A 22,438-nucleotide genomic window follows, 5' to 3' on the forward strand; every position below is an offset into this window, starting at 1 on the left:
TCAGAATAAGTCACCAGAAATTAGAAGAGAGGAATTGAGGTGGATGACGTCCTTCTCCAGGGGTCCTTGGGGCTCTACGGTGGTGGTGACATTTTACGACCCAACTAGGTAATGCCATCAGTGCTGGAGGGAAGGGGGATATGTGGAGAGAAGAGGAAGGTTCAGCAGCAGCACAGTGGGACCCTTGAGGCTGTCTGAGCTGGTGTTTAACTGGAGACATTTCATTAGCCAACTAGGTGACATCCTCAGCAGTGAGCTTATTGCCCAGTTGAGTCATGAAACAAGAGAAAACCACCAGCTCAGAGAGCAACAAGGACCACATCATAGTCCTTCTCCGCCTCCTCTTCCTCTCCACAAACTCTTCTCCCCCCCACCCCAACTAGCCCTGATGATGTTCCCTAGTTATAGCAGTAATAGCAATAGCAGTAGACTTATATACCGCTTCATAGGCCTTTCAGGCCTCTCTAAGCGGTTTACAGAGAGTCAGCATATTGCCCCCAACAATCTGGGTCCTCATTTTACCCACCTCGGAAGGATGGAAGGCTGAGTCAACCCTGAGCCGGGGAGATCTGAACCGCTGACCTGCTGATCTAGCAGTAGCCTGCAGTGCTGCTTTTAACCACTGCGCCACCTTGGCTCTAGTTGGGTCGTGAAATAATCTGCAAGAAAACAACCAATCTCGGGGAGCACCAAAGACTTTGTGGTTCTCCTCCTCCTCCTCCTCCACCTCCTCTCAGAAAACCCACGCCCTTCTAGCCCTGATGATGTTCCCTAGTTGGGTCTTGAAATGCCTCCCAAGAAAGCAGTCCAGCTCAGAGAGCACCAAGGAGCCCACAGTTCAGCCCTGAGCTATAAACGTTCTCTTTCTCCTCCTTTAGGCCCACCGCCTTCTGCCAAAACAGAACCACAGTAGGGGGGACTGGATTGAGTGTGAGGGGTTGGCCGGATTCTGCCAGGGAGAGCTATTCCTTGCTTCGGCTTCCCAGGATAACCTCACAGGGCGTCTCTCTCTCTCTCTCCCTCCCTCCCAGGAAGAGCATTAAGAAGCTGGTTTTGAAGAACCTCAACAGCAGCAGCCTCTTCTCTCCCGGCGGTGCCGACCTGGATGACGTTGCCTCACCTTCCATCTATCCTGAGAACGGGGATCGGTACGTCTGCCCCACCACCACCCACCCCATCTCTGCCCGGTCCCTGTATGTCAGGAGCAGAAGCCAGTTGTTAAAAAGAGCTCCAGCTGCAGTTTAGTCGTTTGCAGCTCTCCTAGCTGTGACGCTGGAAGTGCCGTCTCTTCCTTCCAGGCTGAGTGCTTCCTCTTCCCTGGGAAGGATTCCTTCTGTCGGCCTGGCTGCTGGGTGTGTTCCAACCCTACGTGGCCTGAAATCCAGCAGGTTCTGGAGAACCGGTAGCGGAAATTTTGAATAGTTCAGAGAACTGGCAAATGCCATCTCTGGCTGGCCCCCGACTGGGGAGGGAATGGAGATTTTGCAGCATCCTTCCCCTGCCACACCCACCAAGCCACGCCCACAGAACTGGTAGTAAAAAAAAATTGAATTTCACCACTGCGTCTCATTCCCATCGCATCAGCCCATCCCAGCCATCAGGATTCTGAGTGGTGGGATCCAGGAGAAGGGTCTTCTCTGCCATTGCCCCTGCCCTGTGGAATGTCCTCCTACACACATGAGGGAGGGAGGGAGAGAGGGAGATAGATGATAGATAGATAGATAGATAGATAGATAGATAGATAGATAGATAGATAGATAGATAGATAGATAGATAGATGATAGATGAGATAGGTTGGTAGATATATAGGTAGATAAGATATAGATAAATAGGTAGGTAGGTAGGTTGGTAGATAGATAGATAGAAGATAGATAGATAGATAGATAGATAGATAGATAGATAGATAGATAGATGTATGCTTAAGTGATAGATATGGAGAGGCAGAGAGATAAAGATGAATAAAAATGAGGAATCTGATGAAGAAAGATGGACCTGCCCCATTCATTCATTCCCCTGAACTCCTTCAAGGACCCTCAAAGCCTCCCTCCTGGTCTGCTTGGGCTTCAGCACGCTGGCTGAGTCCTGGTGAAGTGAAGAATGAAGACCCAGATTGTTGGGGCGAGATGCTGCCACCCTAAACCGCTTAGAGAGAGCTATAAAACACTGTGAAGCGCTGTATAAGTCTAAGTGCTGTTGCTATATGGCTGGCTCTCTCAGGTGGTTTACAGAAATGAACCCCAATGCAAAAACCCCATAATGCCCCCCCCCAGCCCGAATTAAATGAATGAATCAAGGAAAGAGATGCGGGTCTGAGTTCCTTAGGAGGAGGAATTTCAGGGAGAGTCCTAACAGATGCACACACCACTTACTCACCTAGGGAAGTGAAGCCACACCAGGGGTATCCAACCTTGGCAACTTTAAGACTTCAGCTGCCCAAATTCTGGGCATTGGAGTCCACGGGTGTTAAAGTTGCCAAGGTTGAACGGCCCGGCTTACACTCTAGGTCTGCCCTCCTCCTGTCCACGGGGCCTTGTCCGAGACTGAAATCCCAGGCCAGCGAAATCCGTTCTCTTCCATGTGGGAGACGCCGCGAAGGAGCTTCCTTTGGGAACGGTGGTTTCCGCCTGCCGTCTTTCCTTTCTGTGACCGAGTCTCCTCTTCAGGTCGCTTAGTGAGAACCACAGACAGGACGAGGAGCAGGATGACGACAACTACGCCCGGGAAATGTCCAGGTTCTTAGCCAACGCCATTGCCAAGCCCCTCCCCCTGACCCCGGAGAACGCCCCGCACAAGCATCACAACAACAGTGTGGACGACACTCTGGTGGCCCTGAATGTGCGGCCGGCGCTGCGGAACGGGCTGGAAAGCAGCCTGGAGGAAGCTTCCTACCATGAGGAGTCCCTGCAGGAGGAGCTGGACAAGGAGAGCGAAGAGCAACTCCAGTGCACCCATCCGGCAGGTGAGGTCAGAGTCCTGGAAGGGCTCGGCTGGTTGACCCTTGGCTCTCTCAGATGGAGCATTCATTTATTATTTTGATTTTATCCTGCCTTTCTCTTTGTGTGAAGAATTCAAAGCAGCCTGGCATATTTAATACTTCCTCCTCCTCCTCTTATTTTCCACACAACACTAACCCTGTGGGAGTGAGTTGGGCTGAGAGGATGATTGCTCCAAGGTCATCCACCAGCTTTCGTGCCTAAGACGGGACTAAACTCACCGTCTCCCGGGTTTCTGTCCTGCTGCCTTAACCCCTAGACCAGACGGGTGTTTATTGGGATAGAAAGAATGGCTTTCTGGGAAGCAGTCATTGGCCTTGCCCACCCCCACCCCTGTGTGACTCTGCCATTGTTTGGAGGGTGCTCCAGAGAGCTAAGATGGGGTGCTAAAAGCTAAGCCAAGTTGCAGTTCGTGGCCGAAATTTTCGCAGGCATCAGGTGTCTTCCAAAAGGGACAAAATCAACCGGGTGAAATTTAAGAAGTTCCTTAAAAAAGGGGGGGAAAAAGCATGCTTCGGATCACCCAGCTGTGGCTGTCAGAAGGCCAGTTTCCCCAGTCAGTGAATTCCCCATTAGTCCTGGAAAAGGCCCTTCTCCCAGGCCCTCTCCGTGCCCTCCCGCAAAGCTGCAGCAGAATCTGGGTTGGCAGATCACTAGAGCAGAAGGCCTTGGAGCCAGAGACAGGCCTTGGAAGCAGCCAGGGCAAAACCTCTGGGTGCCAAAAATCCAGAAGATGCTTAAAACCAACCCACACCCACCAAAGAGAAACTTCCTTTACATATTCATTGCATATGATGATGAAGAAGGCGGGGCTTAGCAGTGAGAAGACGGACTTCCAGGCAGCTCCTGAGAGACCATCTAAACCGGGTCATTTGGACGATTCTTTTTGGAACTAAGCTGTCCCAGAGAGACAGTGAAAGGTAGAGGGAACTCCAGTGGTCCCAGAGATGGGCTCAGCTTTTGATGGCCTTATGACATGTAAAGGTTTGAAAAATACAGTCCTGCAGTGCTGTGTATAGGGCAGCGTTTCTCAAGCTTGGGGACTTTAAGTCCTGTGGACTTCAACTCCCAGAATCCCCCAGCCAGCTATGCTGGCTGGGGGATTCTGGAAGTTGGAAGTCCACAGGACTTAAAGTCCCCAAGCTTGAGAAACACTGGTATAGGGAGACCACAAACAATTGCCACCAACAGAGTAGAAGTAAAGCATTTTCAGACCGGGGGGGGGGGGGTAGTTCCTGTCACGTGTTGCTGGATGCTGGCCTACACCCAAAATGTCGTGCCATCTCGCCATTGGAAGGTGTGTCATATATGTTCTCCAGCTCTGCCTTGCAGGCGTGAAAACCGCCTGTGTTGCTAATGTGCTCAGAGACCGCATTGCTGTCTGTGGTTTTGGGGGGCCAGGACCCACACTCAAGATTTTGGTTCTTTCCAGGAATTGTCTTGACCCGCATGGGCTACTACACCATTCCCTCCCTGGAGGAGCTGGCCAGGATGACCACCGACACGGGGGAGTGCATCGTGACCGACTTCACGGTGGGCCGTAAAGGTGAGTGGGCGGGAACTATTACTGCCAGGGTGGTCCCTGTGGTCAGCTCAGGGCCGAGGTGGCGCAGTGGTTAAATGCAGCACTGCAGGCCACTTCAGCTGACTGCTATCTGCAGTTCGGCGGTTCAAATCTCACCAGGCTCAAGGTTGGCTCAGCCTTCCATCCTTCCGAGGTGGGTAAAATGAGGACCCGGATTGTTGTTGGGGGCAACATGCTGACTCTGTAAACCGCTTAGAGAGGGCTGAAGGCCCTATGAAGCGGTATATAAGTCTAACTGCTATTGCTATTGCTATCTGCTCCTCTGGCCGAGATGCCTTCCGCCTTACTGACTCCTGAAGGATAGGCAGTCCTTGACTTACAACCGTTTCCTTAGTGACCGTTTGAAGTTACGGAAAAGCACTGAAAAATGACAATGGCCGTTTTTCACACTTAGGTCCATTGCAGCACCCCCTGGTCATGTGATCAAAATTCAGACACTTGACATTGATTCATATTTATGACGGTCGCAGTGTCCCTCGGTCACAGGATCCCCTTTTTAAACTTTCTGACAAGCAAAGTCAGTGGGGAAGCCAGGTTCCCTTAACAACTGTGGCAAGAAAGTTTGTAAAATGGGGCAACATTCACTTCACAGCAGCGACATAAACTTTAGGCTCCATTGAGGGTTGTAGGTTGAGGACTACCTGTATTGAACAGTAGACCGTTTGCATTTCAAGGTTGAGGCAAGTTTTTCATAAACTCTCTATTCCTTTCCGGAATAAAATGATCCCTAGAATCATTCGAGTCAAAAATGGCACCCTTAAGAAATCCACAAGCCCTCAAGTTGTTTTCCCGGGCAGGCCCTTTTCGGTGCCCGAGTAGCCAGGGGTGTCCCCATTTACGTGCCAGGCGGAGAATCATCTGTAAGGGTGAATAAATCTCCTTTACTTTTATTCAAGCCCTTACGCACAAATCCCGTCAACTGGTAGCACAAGTTGGCGCTCGAGAAGGGTCAGTGGGCTTCACGGGCGGAGGGAGGGCTGGGCTTTTGGATCTCTTGTGGCGACACAGCAATTCCAAACCGATGGCCCGTTTCACTCCGCCCGCCATCTCTGCCTCCTCTCCTCCCTCCTGCCCTTGGTGCCCGTTGAGCGACTCCATTAGGCGGCCCAGGGTGGCCGATTAACCGCGGGGGCCTCCGTTCTCCTCAGGCTACGGCTCCATCTACTTCGAGGGCGAGGTCAATCTGACCAACCTGAACCTGGATGAGATCGTGCACGTCCGCAGGAAAGAGGTCATCGTCTACCCGGATGATGAATTGAAGCCCCCCATCGGGGAGGGCTTGAACAGGTGATGCCACGGGAGAGGGGGGGGGCTCTTCAAATACCCACTTCGTCACATTTACATGCCGCCCGTCTCACCGGCAGGCGGCTCTAGGCGGCTCACGGCAAGATAAAAACGACAATATAAAACACGAAAATGATGTAATGTTAAAATGAACAGATAGTGAATGAAGGAAGCCTCAACTTACAATGGTTCATTTAGTGACCTTTCAAAGTTACGACAGCATTGGAAAAAGTAATCAATGACTCTTTAACCAAAGGCACTTATGACCATTGCAGTATCCCCATGGTCCCATGATCAGAATTCAAACGTGACTCGTATTTATGACGGTTGCAGTGTCCTGGGGTCGTGCAATTCCCTTTTGCGACCTTCCGCCAAGCAGAGTCAGTGGGGAAGCCGGACTCACTTTCAACAACCGTCTTACTCACTCAACAGCGCTTCGCTTAACAACTGTAGCAAGAAAGGTCGTACAGTGGGGCAAAGCTCACTTATGCTTAGCAACATAAATTTTGGGTCCGTTGTCAAAATGTGAAGATTAGCTACACAATGGAGGAGGTGGATGGAGGTCTTCCCTTGATCCACTAACCCCGCTGGAGATGCTAAGATGGGGCCCAAGGATCCCTCTCATTCTCCTCTTTGTCTTGACACCAGCTGGGAAAGGCTATTTTACCCCACTCTTATGTCCTGTTCGGTGGCAGAGGCCTCACTGCTGCGTGTACACACACACACACACACACACACACACACACACACCCTTCTTAGATGTCATCATTTCAGGCCTCCCAACTTCCTCTTTTGAGCAGGCGAGCCGAAGTCACCTTGGACGGAGTTTGGCCCACGGACAAAACCTCGCGTTGCTTGATCAAGAGCCCAGAACGGCTGACAGAAATGAACTACGAAGGCCGGCTGGAAGCCGTCTCTCGGAAGCAGGGCGCCCAGTTTAAGGAGTACCGCCCCGAAACTGGTTCGTGGGTATTCAAGGTAACCATCTCTTCTGACGGATAAAACCAGGAGTCCCCCTTCTTTTTCGAAATCATAAGGAACAGGTGGAAGAAGAGCTTCGGTCACATGGGAAAACGTGTATTTTGGGGCGCTTGAAGTGGGGTGTGTGTGTGTGAATAGATGGAGGGAAGAGGACTGTGGGGTCCTTGGGGCTCTCTGCCCTTGGTGGTTTCTTTTGCAGACGTTTCAAGACCCAACTAGGTAACACCATCAGTGCTATTGTAATGGTAATGAAAGTGCTAATAACAACACATTTGCTGTTATTCACTCTTTAGAGGGCGACAACAGGAATTGATGGGCAGGACTTTGTTTTCACACGAGAATAACCCGCTCTTGATCTTCTGATTAGTAAAACACACACCTTTTTCCCCCTCCGTCCAGGTGGCCCACTTCTCCAAGTACGGCCTGCAAGACTCCGATGAGGAAGACGAGGACAACCTGGCCAAAGTGGAGGCCAAGAAGTTAAAAACGGCTCAGGTGCCCTTGCCGGGCCAGCTGATCGCTCAGCAAATGGCTGCGGCAGGGAAGTTGGCGCCTCCTTCCAAGGTAGGGGGGGGAAATAATAACCGTCCTCTTAAAATTCCCAGTTGAAATTTGGCTCCTGCACGAGCCTGGTGCAGTGGTTAAATGCAGCACTGCAGGCTACTTCAGCTGACTGCAGTTCTGCAGTTCGGCGGTTCTAATCTCACCGGCTCAGGGTTGACTCAGCCTTCCATCCTTCCGAGGTGGGTGAAATGAGGACCCGGATTGTTGTTGGGGGCAAATATGCTGACTCTGTAAACCGCTTAGAGAGGGCTGAAAGCCCTAGGAAGCGGTATAGAAGTCTAACTGCTATAATTGCTATGAAGCAAAGTATGCCAACGCAGGCAGGTTGGAAATGGGGTTCTCTGGGGGTGATCCTGTCACTTCCCCCCCTTTGCACCCCAAAGGGCCTTTGTTGCGGTTGCTGCAGGGTGGGGGGGCAAGACTGGGAAATGGTCTGGCACCCCCAGCCTCTTCTGCAGAAGGTGCAGCACACACACCCTTAGGATACCTGCCTCCCCTTTTCCACACACTCTGCTCACCTGAAGAAGATCCTGAAATTCAGATGAAGTGAAAGGTGACTCTCGGACCTGCCCCCGTCCAATGAAACCCCATAGATAATAGGAGTAGAAATTAGGAGCTGGGAAAACATCATGTAAGCCATTGACCCAGACAGCGCACTGTTCACAAAGCACTCGTGTGTGTTAAGCGAAAATGTACAAATAAACTATTTTAAAAAAAAGCTGCCCCAATCTGATCCCTTAGGACAGTGTTTCCCAAACTTGGCAACTTTAAGACTTGTGGACTTCAACTCCCAGAATTCTCCAGCCAGCTCTGCTGGCTGGAGAATTCTGGGAGTTGAAGTCCAACAAGTCTTAAAGTTGCCAAGTTTGGGAACCCCTGCCTTAGGAAGGAAAAACCCTCCAGTTTGGTTAAAGCAAAGGATTTTCCCACCTTTTTGTGGCCATGCCCCACCTAAGCATCTTTAGAATCCTGATTGACACACACACAAACACACCCGTGACATATAATTTTTTACTCAAAAAGTGAACTCTGCTCACACGGAGGGAGCCTAAAAGGGCCATTAACCTGGTTTAAACAAAGTTCAAATGGTCCCCATTGAAAATCAAGTTGCAAGGAATGTTACAACTTACCTAAAGTTAGCTTAATAAAAGGGGAGTTAAAGTATAAGTGAAGGTACGATGCTAAAGTTACTTAGTTTATGTTAGTGTATGATTGTTAAATGTTTATACCCTGTATTTTGCTCTGGGAGGTTGGTGGGGGGGAGGGTTGGAGGGGGTGCGGAGTTGGGGTGGAAGGGGAAACATTTATAAAATCTATTAAAATCTAATTAAATCTACTCTTTAATTTAAAAAAAAAACTAATTGCCCCCCTGTGGGAACCACTGGGTTAAAGCAAAGGGTTCTTTTTACTAGGGACGTTGGTTGCAGGCAACTCCAGCCGGCTCTGAAATTTCCCACGCTCGCTAGATACAAAAATAAAAGTGTGGGTTTGCCTCCAGGCCTCCCATTCCCCCCCCCCTGTGGTCAGTCCGATTCCAGCCAACTGGAGCTGGCCAAGATGTTTTGAGACCATCTACCCACTGCTCCCCCACGGCTCAGAATACGCACATCCATAACGCATTTTCTTTGGAGAGGGGGCGTCCAAATCCCAATTTCATGGATGTTCAAAGGAGGAGCGATAACGCAGGTCACCTGCGAGGTGGCGCAGTGATTAAATGCAGCACTGCAGGCCACTTCAACTGACTGCAGTCCTGCAGTTCTGCAGTTCAAATCTCACCAGCTCAGGGTTGACTCAGCCTTCCATCCTTCCGAGGTGGGTAAAATGAGGACCCGGATTGTTGTTGGGGGCGATATGCTGACTCTGTAAACCGCTTAGAGAGGGCTGAAAGCCCTATGAAGCGGTATATAAGTCTAACTGCTATTGCTATTGCTTCTCCCCTGGCTCCGGCAGAGCCCCGAGGCCGACCACCTGGGGAAGGGAGTCGAATTCGACAGCGACATGGCAGACATCACCCAAGAGCTGCTCCCGGAGTCCATGGCGGAAGAGAACCTGGCGGAGGAACAGGAGCCGGTACCGGCCTCGACCCATATTGCGTCCTCCCTGGACATCAACCCTCACACGCTGCAGGTGAGTCCTCCGCCAGGTGCCCCAAACTCTACCTCCCAACGGCTGTGGGTTCCTGCCGAAAGCCCCTTTTGAAGTGGGCTTCCTCCACCCAGGAAGGGGGTTCGTCTCCCTTCTCGCTTTGGCTTTTATCCAGGAAAAGTTGGAATGCTTTATTTAAAATACCCACACCTGATCCGGCCTTCTAAGTTAAGCCAGCCCTCCGTTCAAGACTGACAATGAGGAAGAGGAACCCACGGGGTTCAAAGCAGGATGGGATAAAGGGTTGGGCTAGAAGTCCTCCGAGGCCCCTCCCGGCTCTCAGGATGTCCCTCCTGCGTCTCCTTTGCAGATCATGAAGGCTTCTTTGCTGGCAGACGAGGAGGAGCTGGACTGGATGGCGGATCCCCAGTTTGGCCAGCCAGCTGCAGAAATGGACCCTTCGCAAGAGATCTGCTCTCCGAGGCTCCCCATCTCCTCCTCTCGAGGGTGGAAAGGCCGCCCCCCAGGTACGGCCAGCAAAGCCCCACGCTCCGAGCGCCCCGGAGCCCACAGTCCAATCCTGAGCCAGCAGGATTTCCCTCCAAGGGACCGTAGGAGAAGCAGGATGCGCTGCTTACCTGTCCAGAGAAAATCCCAGAGGGGGGCTTGAACAAGCACCTTGTCGGTTGCAAGCTGGGAACCAGGCGGAGGCCGGGCAGCTCCCCTCCCAGAGCTACCACTGTTGGGCCTCCCAATCCGTGCCCAGCGCTGTGGGATTCAGCAGGGTGCCAGGAGGTGCCCCTGGGCACCAGCCCTTCCCATCAGGAGCCATACATAACCTAGATGAGGGCACTTTATAGGGGTGCCTCTGTGAGTCTGCCTCGGGGGGGGGGGAATGGGGAGGTGGACCTTGTGGTGGGACCCCCAGTTAGAGGGCTGGGAGGTGTGAAGCGCCTGGCTAGAGGCCTTGAACAGCGGGACTGACCACCCGCAGAATCCCCCCACCCCAAGGGAATGCGGTCGGTCTGTCTGGCGAGATTCTTGTAAACAGGCGAGCAGCAATAAAGAAGCGACTCTGCTCAGCTGGAGGGGCCTCCTTGGTTCCCTGGGGTCCGTTCGGGAGAAGCGGCTGCCAGGATCCGCTTCTGCTCCTTTCGGCTTCCTAAATGCCGGCTCTCCTCCTCCTCCCCGCTTGCAGGTTCCAGGCTGCTGCAGTCCAGACTCTCCACCGGCTCTTTCCTGCTCTCCAGCGCCTCCCTCCAGGACCGCCGCAGCCCGAGGACTTCCTCCCTGGGCGGGGCTTTGGCCGCCCCGCCTTGGGCTGCTCTTTCCCCCCTGGCCTCCGCCTTCGTCCTGCCGCGCTCGGCTCCCGAAGCGCCCCTGAGAACCGTGGGGGTCCGCAGGCAGCCGGGCCTGGTGGCCCTGAAGAAGTCGGTCGCCTACGGGAAGGGGCGGCTGCTGAAGGACATGGCCCTCTTCGTGGGACGCTCCTTCCGCGTGGGCTGGGGGCCCAACTGGGTCCTGGCCCACAGCGGGGACCGCTTGAGCCCTCTGGGCGAGCCGGAGGACCACGGGGAGGCCACGGAGTACGGGTTCTTGCCGGCCCCCGTGGCACCAAAGCAGTACGTCATTGCTCTGTGATCCTGAGGGTGGGTCCTGTGGGAAAGGGCCTCCCCCCTGCCCAGAAGAGCCAGCAGGGACCCTCTGGGCTCTCCTCCATCTGGGTGGCTCTGAGGGGGGTATTTGGGCCGTTCCATTCCCTGCTGCAGGGGTCTCCGACCGCTGGGAACTTTACGCCTGGCGGACTTCAACTCCCAGAATTCCCCAGCCAGCTTCGCCTCTGCTGGGCCTTTGGGGGCAATTGAGGGGCTCCTGGGAAAGAGAAGCCCCCCCCTCCTTTCCCCCAGGCTCTGCCCAGAGGGGGGGTGCAAAAGGGGCCCTTGCAGCTCTCTCCACGCAGTCCTCCACTTAACAACGATTCGTTTAGTGACGGTGCCAAAAAAGGCAAGTGAAAAAAGTGACCTATGACCATTTTTCACACTTAGCAGCCTCCCAAATTCAGAGGCAACTGGCTCCTATTTATGGGCTCAGCTGATCCCCTTTGGTGACCAGCAAAGTCAATGGGGGAGCTGGATTTATTTAACAACAGCCATGATTCACTTAACAACTATGAAGGAAAGGTCATGAAATGGGACAAAACTCACATGACGGCTGCCTCACTTGGCAACTGACACGTTGGGCTGAGTTGTGGTCATAGGTCGAGGACTGCCTGTAGTAGAGCAGCTCTGCAGAGGAGTGGAAGGCTCTGCCAGGGGAGGGTCCTGAGGGAGACCCCACCCCCAAGGCCAGCCGGTCGGACTGAGGCCCTTGCTGGGGGCTTCATTCCACTCGCAGGAGCCGAACAAACCCACAGAGAAGCCTCCGACCCTCACAGGCCCCTGCCTGATGCCCGGTGTTTTGGGGAGGGGGCTGGAGTGACCTGTGCTGGTGCCCCCACGCTCTTCTCAAGGGCCGGGTTTTTACTCCCCTGGGGAAGCAGATTAAGAATGGTGCGAGTGTGAGAGAGAGAGAGAGAGAACTCCCAGTGGTGGGTAGTTCCAAGCAGCTTCGCTGAGCGTCTGCCTCTCTGCACAGGGGAGAGTTTGTCCATCAGCCCCCTATATTCTCTGCTGCAGCAAGGGAAGAACGTGGGGAGCCAGCCGTTGATCCCCCCACCCCCTGTCTTCCCCGTCCCTTTCCCAGGGTCTCCGAGTCCCCCTTCAAGGTCCACCTGGAGAAGCTGACCGTGGAGGGGAAGGCGACCGACCGCTTCTACCTCCCGCCATTGGAGATCAAGCTGAAGCACAGCACCGTCCACCTGGATGACCCCTGCCCCTTCCTGGCCCCCAACCCGGGCGTGGCAGCCATCCATGAATATGCCGCCTGGGCCTCGGAGGCCTCGGAAGGCGCAGAAGAAGAAGAAGGAGGAGGAGGTGAGGGGCTGGCAGAGGGGCGGGGGGGGGGGCTCTGGGATGGCACCGGCGGCCAGGATCTTCCCCTCCCGGGAGCTGCGGGGGTGAGTGGGAAGGCAGCGAAGCCAAGGTGGACGCGGGGCCTCCGTCCTGGCTTTGACCCTAGAAACAAGGGCCATCGGCCAAGGGGCAGCACACGGGGAAGCCCCCTGCTCTTTCCCACAGAAGGTCAACAGGTCATCTTCCAGGTCCTGTAGAAGGGCCGCCCCCCCAGTCTTTCTGGCTCTGTTGAACGGAAGGGGGGGAGGGGGGGCTGTGTGCACACGCCCAGCACTTGTGCAAATCAGGAGAACTTTCCTGACAGTGAGAACAATGAATCAGTGGAACAGAAGTTGCCTCCAGAGGTTGTGAATGCCCCAACACTGGAAGATTTGAAGAAGATGTTGGATAACCCTTTGTCTGAAGTGGTGTAGGGTTTCCTGCCTAGGCAGGGGGTTGGACTAGGAGACCTCTAGGGTCCCTTCCAACTCTGCTATTGTATTGTATTAAATGGCACTTCACCCGCCAGTCTCACGACCTGGTTCCCAATGGGCCAGTACCAGACTAGGGTTTGGGAACCCCTGCTGTGGAATGGGAGGAAGGGGGCCGTGATGGAGATCCCTCTGGCCCAGGCGAAAGAGGCTGGAATGTTTTTTAAGCCCAGAGCACAATCGTCATGGGGCATTGGATGGCATGGTCTGATCTGCCTCCTTTGATGGGCCTGGCAAGGCTCCCTCTGAGCTGCGGCTGAAGGTCACCCAGGCATCCAGGGCTGGAAACGGCGGTCTTCAAAAGGTCACTGGATGGAGGGTTGTAGGTCGAGGACTGCCTGCAAAACCTCCCTGAGGGAAGGGAGCGCCTGGCCGGGGTCCCCAGGGGTGCCCGTCTGACTGGCGGCCGCTCTCTCCGCAGGGGTGGTGAGGTCCTGGGGCCTGGTCTGGCGCTTGTGCGAGGCGCTCTGGGGCCGCCTGAAGGAGCTGGAGGGGCGCCTGGAGGAGCCCAGAGAGTACGGGCTGCTGCTGGAGCGCCGGAGGGCCTTCTCCCACTGGCTCTCCCGGACGGCGGACGAGCGGATCCAGGAGGAGGTCTCCCTCCGGCAGAACGACAGCCCCGCCGAGGCCGTCTTCAGCTACCTCACCGGGAAGCAGATCGGCAACGCCTGCCGCCTGGCTCAGCAGTCTGGTAAGACCCCCCCACCCGCTTTGGCTTTGACTGGGGGGGGGGAGGAGGGGGGATATGCAGCCAGCAAAGGGCTCCCAGCAGGACCCAGGAAGCCCCCCCACCTCACGGCATTTTTAATGCCGCCCAGATAAGCCTCAACTTTGGGGAGGGGAGGGGCAGCACTTTGGAAGTGGCTGATGGGATAGGGAACACCCCACCTCCTCCCTGGGAGCCCCCCGCCCCGTCCTGCTAACTTCAGTCTTAAGTGCTGTTGCTGTAGGCCAAGATGTCAACCGGCTCAGCGTTTTGTAACGCGCCAACCTGCTTGACAGAGTGGCATATAAATCTCCTAACTTGCAACTTCGTAAAATCCACGCGCGGAACGATCAAACGCCCGTCAATGGCAGAAGGCAGCTTTACTTGGAGCAGCTGCCGTTCTGGGATGAGGCTTCCAACACCATCAACCCCCCCCCCCCACATCTGCCTACGGATCTCGGGATCCTTGGGAAGGACTCGATGGGCAGACAAAATGCCAAATCCAGTCTGAACATCTGGCAGGCTGTGCGATAAGCATTAAAATAAATGGAGATTAAATTAAAACCCAGAATACTACGGGTGGAGGTGGAGGTCTCCTTCCTGATCCCCCAGCCCCCTCCAAAGGAGGGCCGGCCCAGGCTCCAAGGCCCCTGTGGCTGATGGGCTCTGCATGAGGCCCCTCCTGCTGGCCCGGGTGGCCTTGGGGTGAGATGGTGCCTGGTGGGGGATTGCATTCAGCAGCCAGGCCCAGGGTCTCTGGGGATTCTGGTTCTCCCAAAGGGGCTTTTCGTCTTGGTGTTTTTCCTTTGAAAACCGTTTTGCTTCCCATCCAAGAAGCTTGAGAACTTCTCCGGAACCGAAGAAGCTTCTTGGATGGGAAGCGAAAGGTTCTCAAGGGGGGAAAAAACAAGAAGAGCCCAGTTGCCTTTTAGACAGAAAGCCTCTTTGGGATGTCCAGATAAAGGTAAGCCAGCCTTCCCACATGCCAGGCTCCCCGCCCCTCTTTCCTGGGCTCCGCCTGGCAGGACCTGTGGGGGTGGCCATCTCGGCTCCCCTGAGCCCCTTGGAAGTGCCGCCTCCTGGGCTGCCGTGGATGCCGATGAGGGCTCTTCCGTTGCAGGGGACCTCCGCCTCTCTCTGCTCCTCTCCCAGCTGGTGGGGAGCCAGGAGGTCCGGGAGCTGCTGGCCCTGCAGTTGGCCGACTGGCACCAGCTCCAAGCGGACGGCTTCATCCAGGACGAGCGGCTGCGCATTTTCTGCCTCCTGGCTGGCAAACCGGTGAGTGGCTGGGCGCCTGCTTCCTTCCCTCCCCGGCTGCTGGCGGCTGCTGCTGTGGCTGCTGCTGTGGCCGTCGTCCCTTTTTCAGCCCTTGGTCTCCCTGCTCCAGGTGTGGCAGTTATCCGAGAAGAGAACCATCAACGTCTGCTCCCAACTGGACTGGAAGCGCTCGCTCGGGGTCCACCTCTGGTACCTGCTGCCTTCCACGGCCCCCCTGTCCAAGGCCCTCAGCATGTACGAAGCCGCCTTCCAGGTAGGCAGCCGCTGGGGAGGCCCAGGAGGACAGAGCCCTGCCCGAATTGGGAGTCTGCCTTGGGAAGGGGGCGGTCACGGCCTTCCTCCGGCCCAGGAGGGTCGTTTGGGAGAGCTTCGGCCTCCAAAAGGGCATCCCCATCATCCCCAGCCACTGGGAGTGGGGTACATCCCCCCCCCAGCCCCACTTGCCACGCCCTGTTCCTCCCTCTGCTTGAATCCCTCCAAGATTCCGTGATCTCTTTCATTGTGCAACATCCAGGGTCCCTCAGGGAGGTTTTAAAGTGTGGTATATCTATCTATCTATCATCTATCTACCTACCTACCTACCTACCTATCTATATAGATATATAGATATATAGATATATAGATATATAGATATATAGATATAGCCAGATGATAGATAGATAGATAGATAGATAGATAGATAGATAGATAGATAGATAGATAGATAGATATAGAGATAGATAGATATAGATAGATAGATAGATAGATAGATAGATAGAGATAGATAGATAGATATAGAGATAGATAGATAGATATAGATAGATAGATAGATAGATATAGATAGATAGAGATAGATAGATATAGAGATATAGAGATAGATAGATATAGAGATAGATAGATAGATAGATAGATAGAGATAGATAGATAGATATAGAGATAGATAGATAGATAGATAGATATAGAGATAGATAGATATAGATAGATAGATAGATAGATAGATAGATAGATATAGAGATAGATAGAGATAGATAGATAGATAGATAGATAGATAGATAGATATAGAGATAGATAGATATAGATAGATAGATAGATAGATATAGAGATAGATAGATAGATAGATAGAGATAGATAGATAGATAGAGATAGATAGATAGATATAGAGATAGATAGATAGATATAGAGATAGATTAGATAGATAGATAGATAGATAGATAGATAGATAGATAGATAGATAGATAGCAATAGCAGATAGATAGATAGATAGATAGATAGATAGATGAGAGAGAGAGAGAGAGAGAGAGAGAGTTAGAAACAAGTAAAGAGATGATAGAGGGAGGGGGTGGGAATAGAAATGAGAGAGAAAAGTGTGCGTGCGGGGGGAGAGAAAGATAATAGTATAACAGAGTCCAGAGAGTCTTCTAGTTCAACCCCCTCCTCAAACAGGAGGGAGAAAGAGGTAGAGAGAAAGGAGAGGTGGAGTGGAGAGACATTTTATAGAGCGGGGAGGAGAGAGACAGGTAGACAAATTTATACACACACACACACACACACACACACACACACACACACCGCAGAGGGAGGGGGAGGCACTTGTGTTTTCATTAAACTCTGACCCAGAAATGTGGGTCCTCCTGATGGGGGAAAGTCTGTTGGCCAGAGTAGAGGGTTCCCTCAACAGGACGTGGGGCAAAGGAGGCCGAGGCTTCCCTATAGCTGGAGAAGGCCTGGCTGCAGCTCTGGTGCGTGTGAGCGGGGGTGCTTGATTGAACACCCCCCCCCCCCCCGGGAGAATCAGGAGTGTCTCTGCCTGCGAAGACGCCTGTCCCCACTGGGCTCTCTGTTCCCAGGCCTCCCCAGATGGAGAGAGGTACGCCTGCCCCCCACTGCCTCCCTACCTAGAAGACTCCGGCTGCGTGGCGGAGAACGACAACGCACAACGGCCGCTGCGAGACGTGTGTTTCCACCTGCTGAAGTTGTATAGTGACAGGTACCTCCTTTTGCCTTTTCCCCCGGGTGGACGGCCAGGAATCCTGGAGGTTTAGCCCAGCCCACCCTCCCCCAGAGGCCTGGGGCTGGGGCTCCCAGAATTCCCACCTCCCCAGATGGGGTTTTGCTGGAAATGGGGCAGAGAAAGCAATGTGTGGGTCTCCTTATTTCCCCCTCCCCTCCTTCCTTGGTTTCCTGTGGTCCTATTTGAATCCTAAAATAAATTATATTTGTCTTTTTGACTAGTCCCTGCTGTGGTGGCTCAGGAATTCTGGGAGTCGAAGTCCACCCATCGTAAAGGGGCCGTGGTTGCCCTGCCCTAAGACAAGAATAAAACCCACCGTTTCTAATCTGGCGCTTTAAGCGCTCCCCCCTCCTCCCAAATCCAGCTCTCCTTAATTCCCACCCGGCTCCTCAGCTCAAGGGCCCAGTGGAGCTCTGCTCTTTGCAGGCTTCCATTCTCCACAAACAGCCGGTCTTCCGGTCTTTGGGGTCCCCCTGGGGCCCTCTGTGGAGCTGGGGGCTTTTCTTGCAGACGTCCCATGGGCCAAAGTAGGTGACAGCATCAGTGCTAGCCAAGCCCTCCTTATCGCTGAGGGTGTTGCCTAGATTGGTCCTGAGACGTCTGCAGGCAAACGGGGCAGCTCAGAGGGCACCAGGGCCAGGCGTGTGCTCCCTTCTGGCCGCTCCCCCTGGGAAGACCAGGTGGTGCTGGGCATGCGGGGGTTGACTCAGGCTTCCTTTGCAGGTGCTACGACTTGCATCAGCTGCTGGACCCCCGCAGCGTCACCGCAGACCCCCTGGACCACCGTCTCAGCTGGCACCTGTGGGAGGCCCTCCGCGCCCTGAATTACACCCACCTGTCGGAGCAGTGCCAGGGGGTGCTGAACGCCAGCTACGCCGCCCAGCTGGAGAGGGAGGGGCTGTGGGAGTGGGCCGTCTTCGTCCTGCTCCACACCCCCAATGCTCAGTGAGTGATCGGCCGCTCCGAATCTGCTTCCGCTCTGGTTTCTCGGTCTGGGAGGGGCTTTCCTAGACAACAGGCAGTCCTTGAGTTGCGACCGCACTTGAGCCCAGAATTCCTGTTGCTAAGAAAGAATTGTGAGCTTGGGCTCATTTTCCCTGCAAGAGTTGCTAAGTTAGTTCCACGCTTGTGAAGTGAACATGGCCTCCCCCCCCCCCCCGTGGCTTTGCTTTGAAGGTCGCAAAAGGGGCTCCTGTGAACCCGGAACACTGCGACCATCATAGCAATAGCAGTTAGACTTATATGCCACTTCATAGGGCTTTCAGCCCTCTCTAAGCAGTTTACAGAGTCAGCATATCGCCCCCAACAACAATCCGGGTCCTCATTTTACCCACCTCGGAAGGATGGAAGGCTGAGTCAACCCTGAGCCGGTGAGATTTGAACCGCCGAACTGCAGTCAGCTGAAGTAGCCTGCAGTGCTGCATTTAACCACTGCGCCACCTCGGCTCTGTCATAAATGCAAATATTTATGGACCAGTTGCCAAGCCTCTGAATTTTGACCTCATGACCATGGGGATGCTGCAACGGTCGTGAGAGAGAGAGACACGGTCATGTCAATTTTTTTCAATGCTGCTGGACCATCTGTCTTTAAATGAATGATAATAAGCTGAGGACCATCTGTGGTTGAAAGGGGGAGACAGCTCCACACTATTTTAATTCTGCTTTGAGGTCAGAACCGTTGAAATGATAAATATTCTGCACCAGAAACTCTCTTTGAGACGGTGAGAAAGTGCTGAGCTGTCGGTTGTTGCTTTGCTGACCCTTCCTTTCACCAACCTAGGTAACCTCATCAGTGCCAGGACGGAGTGAGGTTTATATTCTAGTGCAGTGTTTCTCAACCTTGGCCACTTGAAGATGTCCGGACTTCAACTCCCAGAATTCCCCAGCCAGCGAATGCTGGCTGGGGAATTCTGGGAATTGAAGTCCGGACATCTTCAAGTGGACAAGGTTGAGAAACACTGCGCTAGTGTTTGGGCTGTTTACCGTTGAGTTGTGGGTCACTTCTTTGATTGGGGTATCGTTTACTGGGTGGTTGGTCCAAAGTGACCCTTGGGGTTCATCTCTGCTCACCAGGGGGCCGATGGCTGGTGGGGTCTCTCTTTGTTCCCTTTTGGGATGGTTGGGGGTCTCTCTTGTCTAGTGGGTAGAGGTTGTTTCTCTCTCTGTGCCTGCTGATGGCTCCTAGCGTGTTTGGTCTAGGAAGACGGACATCAGAGCAGCAGCCAAGTAAACCAGGACCCCCAGTCAAGGAACGGCCAGGGGTAACCACCTAGTTTGGGGTCATGAAACATCTGCCATGAAACTACCCCCTCATTCCAACCCCGAGCTGCCCTCCTGGAGACGGCTGCCCTTGGTGGACGGCTCTCCAACGCTCGACCATCCTTGACCGGCAGCCCTTCCGTTCCCTCCCCAGAACGCGGGAAAGAGCCGTGCGGGAACTACTGAACCGCCACTGCAAGCTGCTGGAGCTGCCCGAGTCCGGGGAGAAGGAGGCCTTCCTGACGCAGAAGCTGTTTGTGCCCCCGGAGTGGATCTACGAGGCGAAGGCCCTGTGGGCCCGGAGGGAGGGGGACAAGACCCGCGAGGCCCTCTACCTCTTCAAGGCCGGCCACTGGAACCAGTGCCACCAGCTGGTGGTCAGGCACTTGGCTTCTGGTAAGCACTCCTCTCCGCCAGTTGCTCTCCGTGGGGCCGAAGCCCCCACTATTAACGGGAGAGGCAGGCAGGCAGGCAGACCCCTGCCCATTCTTCCCTTCTCTCTCCCCTTCCCCGCAGACGCCATCATTAACGAGAATTACACCTACCTGAAGGGCCTCTTGGAAGACCTGGCCAGCCCCGAGCGCTGCAGCCTCATTCAGGGCTGGGACACGGCTGGGCTGGTTTTCTTGGACTATCTCCAAGTCATCGAGATGGTCAGCAGGATTCAGCAGGTAAAGACGTTGCCCCCCACCCCCCCTCCAGGTGGGGCTCTTGACACACACACGGAGCGTCCGATGGCTGCTGACTCCCCTCCCCTGGCTTGTTTCCAGCTGGACTGCACCGGCTACGAGCTGGAGGAGATCCACTCCAAAGTGATCTCCCTCTGCGGCAGGATAGAGCTGGTCCAGTGTCACAGTGCCAAGGACAGGCTGGCTCAGTCGGGTAAGGCCGCCTGGGGGTGGGGGCAGTGGGGGGCAGTGCTGCTGCCATGGGACACGGGGTTCCCGTGTGAAGCCACCAGGCAGAACCCAGCCCCAGGTGAGGACCTTCTGTGGGAAGGGGGGGGGGCTTAGAATGCGGCTGAAGGGGCACCTTTTCCCCACTCGAGAGAGAAGCTGCTTGATGGACAGGGGTCCCCGCAGCTCCTCTCTCCCGAGGAGGCCGCCCTTTATTATTGGAGGAGGGGAGCACACGGCAGCCGATTTGCTCCCTAAAAGGCCCCCATTTTACCACTAACCCCCCCTCCCCCAATCTATAAAATGAAAACAAACATGGGGCTTCCCCCCCAACCAACCAAATGGGGATCCTCCTTGTGCACTTGGCCTCCTGCAGCCTCCGGAGGGCCCCCCCCCAAGCTCCCCCCTGAGTAAGGAACACTTAGCACAGAGAAGCCTTTGGGGGGGGGGAATGTTTATGCTAGACCAGATAATCTCGCACTAGAATTCACTTGGGGCTGATTTGGTTTTTTTTTAATGTTTGAACCGATGGAGTTTTATAGCTTTCATATAATTGTGTCTGTCTTTTAATTTAGGGTGGGGATCTGCCCACCACGGGTTGAAAGAAGGGTGACTAAATATTGTGGATGGATGGACAGAGAGAAAATAAATAACAAATAGGTGATAGACAGGTGTGAGAGGGAGGGGTCACATGTAGATATAGACCAGACAGAGGATGGATGGATGGATGGATGGATGGATGATGGGCAGACAGGCAGAGCCCTCCCTCCCTTCTGGCTGCCCTCCCTCCTCTTGGCCTCTAGGTCCTTCCTGCTCTCCCCCCCCCCCTTCCCTCTCCTCCTGGGCAATGAGCCAGACTCCCGGGGTCTGAGCCCCCGGCTCTTCCGCAGAGCCTCCTGCCTGTGACCCGTCAGCAGGCGGGGAGTAGAAATCCCCGAGGCCTTCCCTGTCTCTGACCGGCTGCCCCGTCCTTTCTCTCCCCCCCAGAGATGGCCAAGCGCAACGCAGACATCCTCCGTGTGGTCCTGAGCCTGCAGCACCCTCCGGACCCGGCCTCCGGCGCCACCCCCGACGTGCAGAGGGTCCCCCTGCGCCTACTGGCCCCCCACATCAGCCGGCTGCCCATGCCAGAGGACTACGCGCTGGAGGAGCTCCGCGGGCTGACCCAGTCCTACCTGCGGGAACTGATGGTGGTGGCCCAGTGACGAAGCCGCCCTGCCTGCGAGTGGGGGGTCCCCTTTGGACCCAGCGGGGGGTACAGGACGCAGCCTGCCTTCCTGCTTTTTTTGGGGGGGGGGAGCATAGCTACCGCCATCTAGCTTGCAAGGGAGGGAGGGGCGCAGGAAGCTAAAGGCCCGGCTCTGCGGTGGGACCCCCATGAGCCCCCCACCCCCTCCCAGCCGCTTTGTGGTCTCAATAAAGTCTGCTGCCGCAGAACCCCCGCAGTGGTGACCCCTCCCCTCTGGCCGGGCGTTTGGCCGAAGAAAAGGGCTCGCTCGAGGGGGGGAGGGGCTGCTAGGAATCATTGTGTGTAAATAGCGCCTGATTCGGCTGGGCTCCGCCTGGAGACTTGGTCAGGGAGCGGGACGGCCCTGGAGGGAGGGGGCTCGGTGGCCATGAAGGCAGCGGCACCTTTTCATGGTTGCCCCCTACCCATCGGCTGGCCCAAGCAGGGAAGCCGGGGTCCGGGGCCCTTGCTTTGGCTGGAGAGGCCCCCTTGGGAGACCCTCCCCCCCAGCAAGGTGGTCTCTCCCTCTTGAGGCAGTCAGAAGCCCCCCGTCCACTCTGTACCTTCACCAGGCGCCCAGGGGGCCGGCTTAACCCTTTGCGCAATCTCGGCCGGGGTCTTGCAGGGAGACGCACGGCGGGGGCTGCAGCTGGGAGGGAGGGGGGGCGTGTGCATGTGTGCTGACTGCGTGTCTTGAGGGGAGGGGGTGCCAGAAAAGTCGTTAACGCATGAAGATTATGTAAAGGTTTTTATTAAAAGTATAAATAAATGATCCAAATTATTTTCTTGTCTGTTTTTCTGGAAATACTTTCTACAAAAAAATAAAATGTTTATAGCATTTTTCTGATTGTCTCTTTCTTTCTTCCTTCTGTATCTTCCATTGGCATTTGGGGGGGGGGGATTTTCAGGATCCCACCTATAACCAGGGGCAGGTGACAAGCATTGCAATTCGCTTTAAGGTAAACAATTCAAGTAAAAAATTGCAAAGGAAAAAGTGGGGGAGGGGCGTCAACAGGGAAAGTTTAAATCCCCCCACTCAAAATAATATAGGAAAACAATTACTTCCAATTCTCTTCAATACGGGTTTAGTTATAGGATAAAATATTCT

General features: G+C 54.5%; 1 protein-coding gene across 2 annotated transcripts in view; it reads left to right on the forward strand.

Moving 5' to 3' along the window:
* The window catches only part of NUP98 (nucleoporin 98 and 96 precursor), a 40,113-nt gene extending 18,136 nt beyond the window's left edge, over positions 1–21,977 (forward strand). For both annotated transcript variants that reach the window (XM_087720917.1, XM_087720916.1), the window contains 19 exons: positions 1,032–1,148; positions 2,664–2,959; positions 4,426–4,539; positions 5,727–5,865; positions 6,663–6,840; positions 7,243–7,407; positions 9,358–9,534; positions 9,863–10,019; positions 10,691–11,114; positions 12,235–12,464; positions 13,395–13,664; positions 14,800–14,957; positions 15,067–15,210; positions 16,784–16,923; positions 17,671–17,892; positions 19,361–19,602; positions 19,723–19,877; positions 19,977–20,088; positions 21,090–21,977. In XM_087720917.1, coding sequence (XP_087577043.1) covers positions 1,032–1,148; positions 2,664–2,959; positions 4,426–4,539; positions 5,727–5,865; positions 6,663–6,840; positions 7,243–7,407; positions 9,358–9,534; positions 9,863–10,019; positions 10,691–11,114; positions 12,235–12,464; positions 13,395–13,664; positions 14,800–14,957; positions 15,067–15,210; positions 16,784–16,923; positions 17,671–17,892; positions 19,361–19,602; positions 19,723–19,877; positions 19,977–20,088; positions 21,090–21,307 — 3,658 coding nt within the window. In that variant the 3' untranslated portion in view covers positions 21,308–21,977. The remainder of the gene's footprint in view (positions 1–1,031; positions 1,149–2,663; positions 2,960–4,425; positions 4,540–5,726; positions 5,866–6,662; positions 6,841–7,242; positions 7,408–9,357; positions 9,535–9,862; positions 10,020–10,690; positions 11,115–12,234; positions 12,465–13,394; positions 13,665–14,799; positions 14,958–15,066; positions 15,211–16,783; positions 16,924–17,670; positions 17,893–19,360; positions 19,603–19,722; positions 19,878–19,976; positions 20,089–21,089) is intronic.
* Positions 21,978–22,438: the final 461 nt, after the last annotated feature.

This window comes from Thamnophis sirtalis, unplaced genomic scaffold, assembly GCF_051295495.1.
Source record: "Thamnophis sirtalis isolate CommonGarterSnake01/CBP01778 unplaced genomic scaffold, rThaSir2_p1.2 scaffold_8, whole genome shotgun sequence".
Taxonomy (NCBI): Eukaryota; Metazoa; Chordata; class Lepidosauria; order Squamata; family Natricidae; genus Thamnophis; species Thamnophis sirtalis.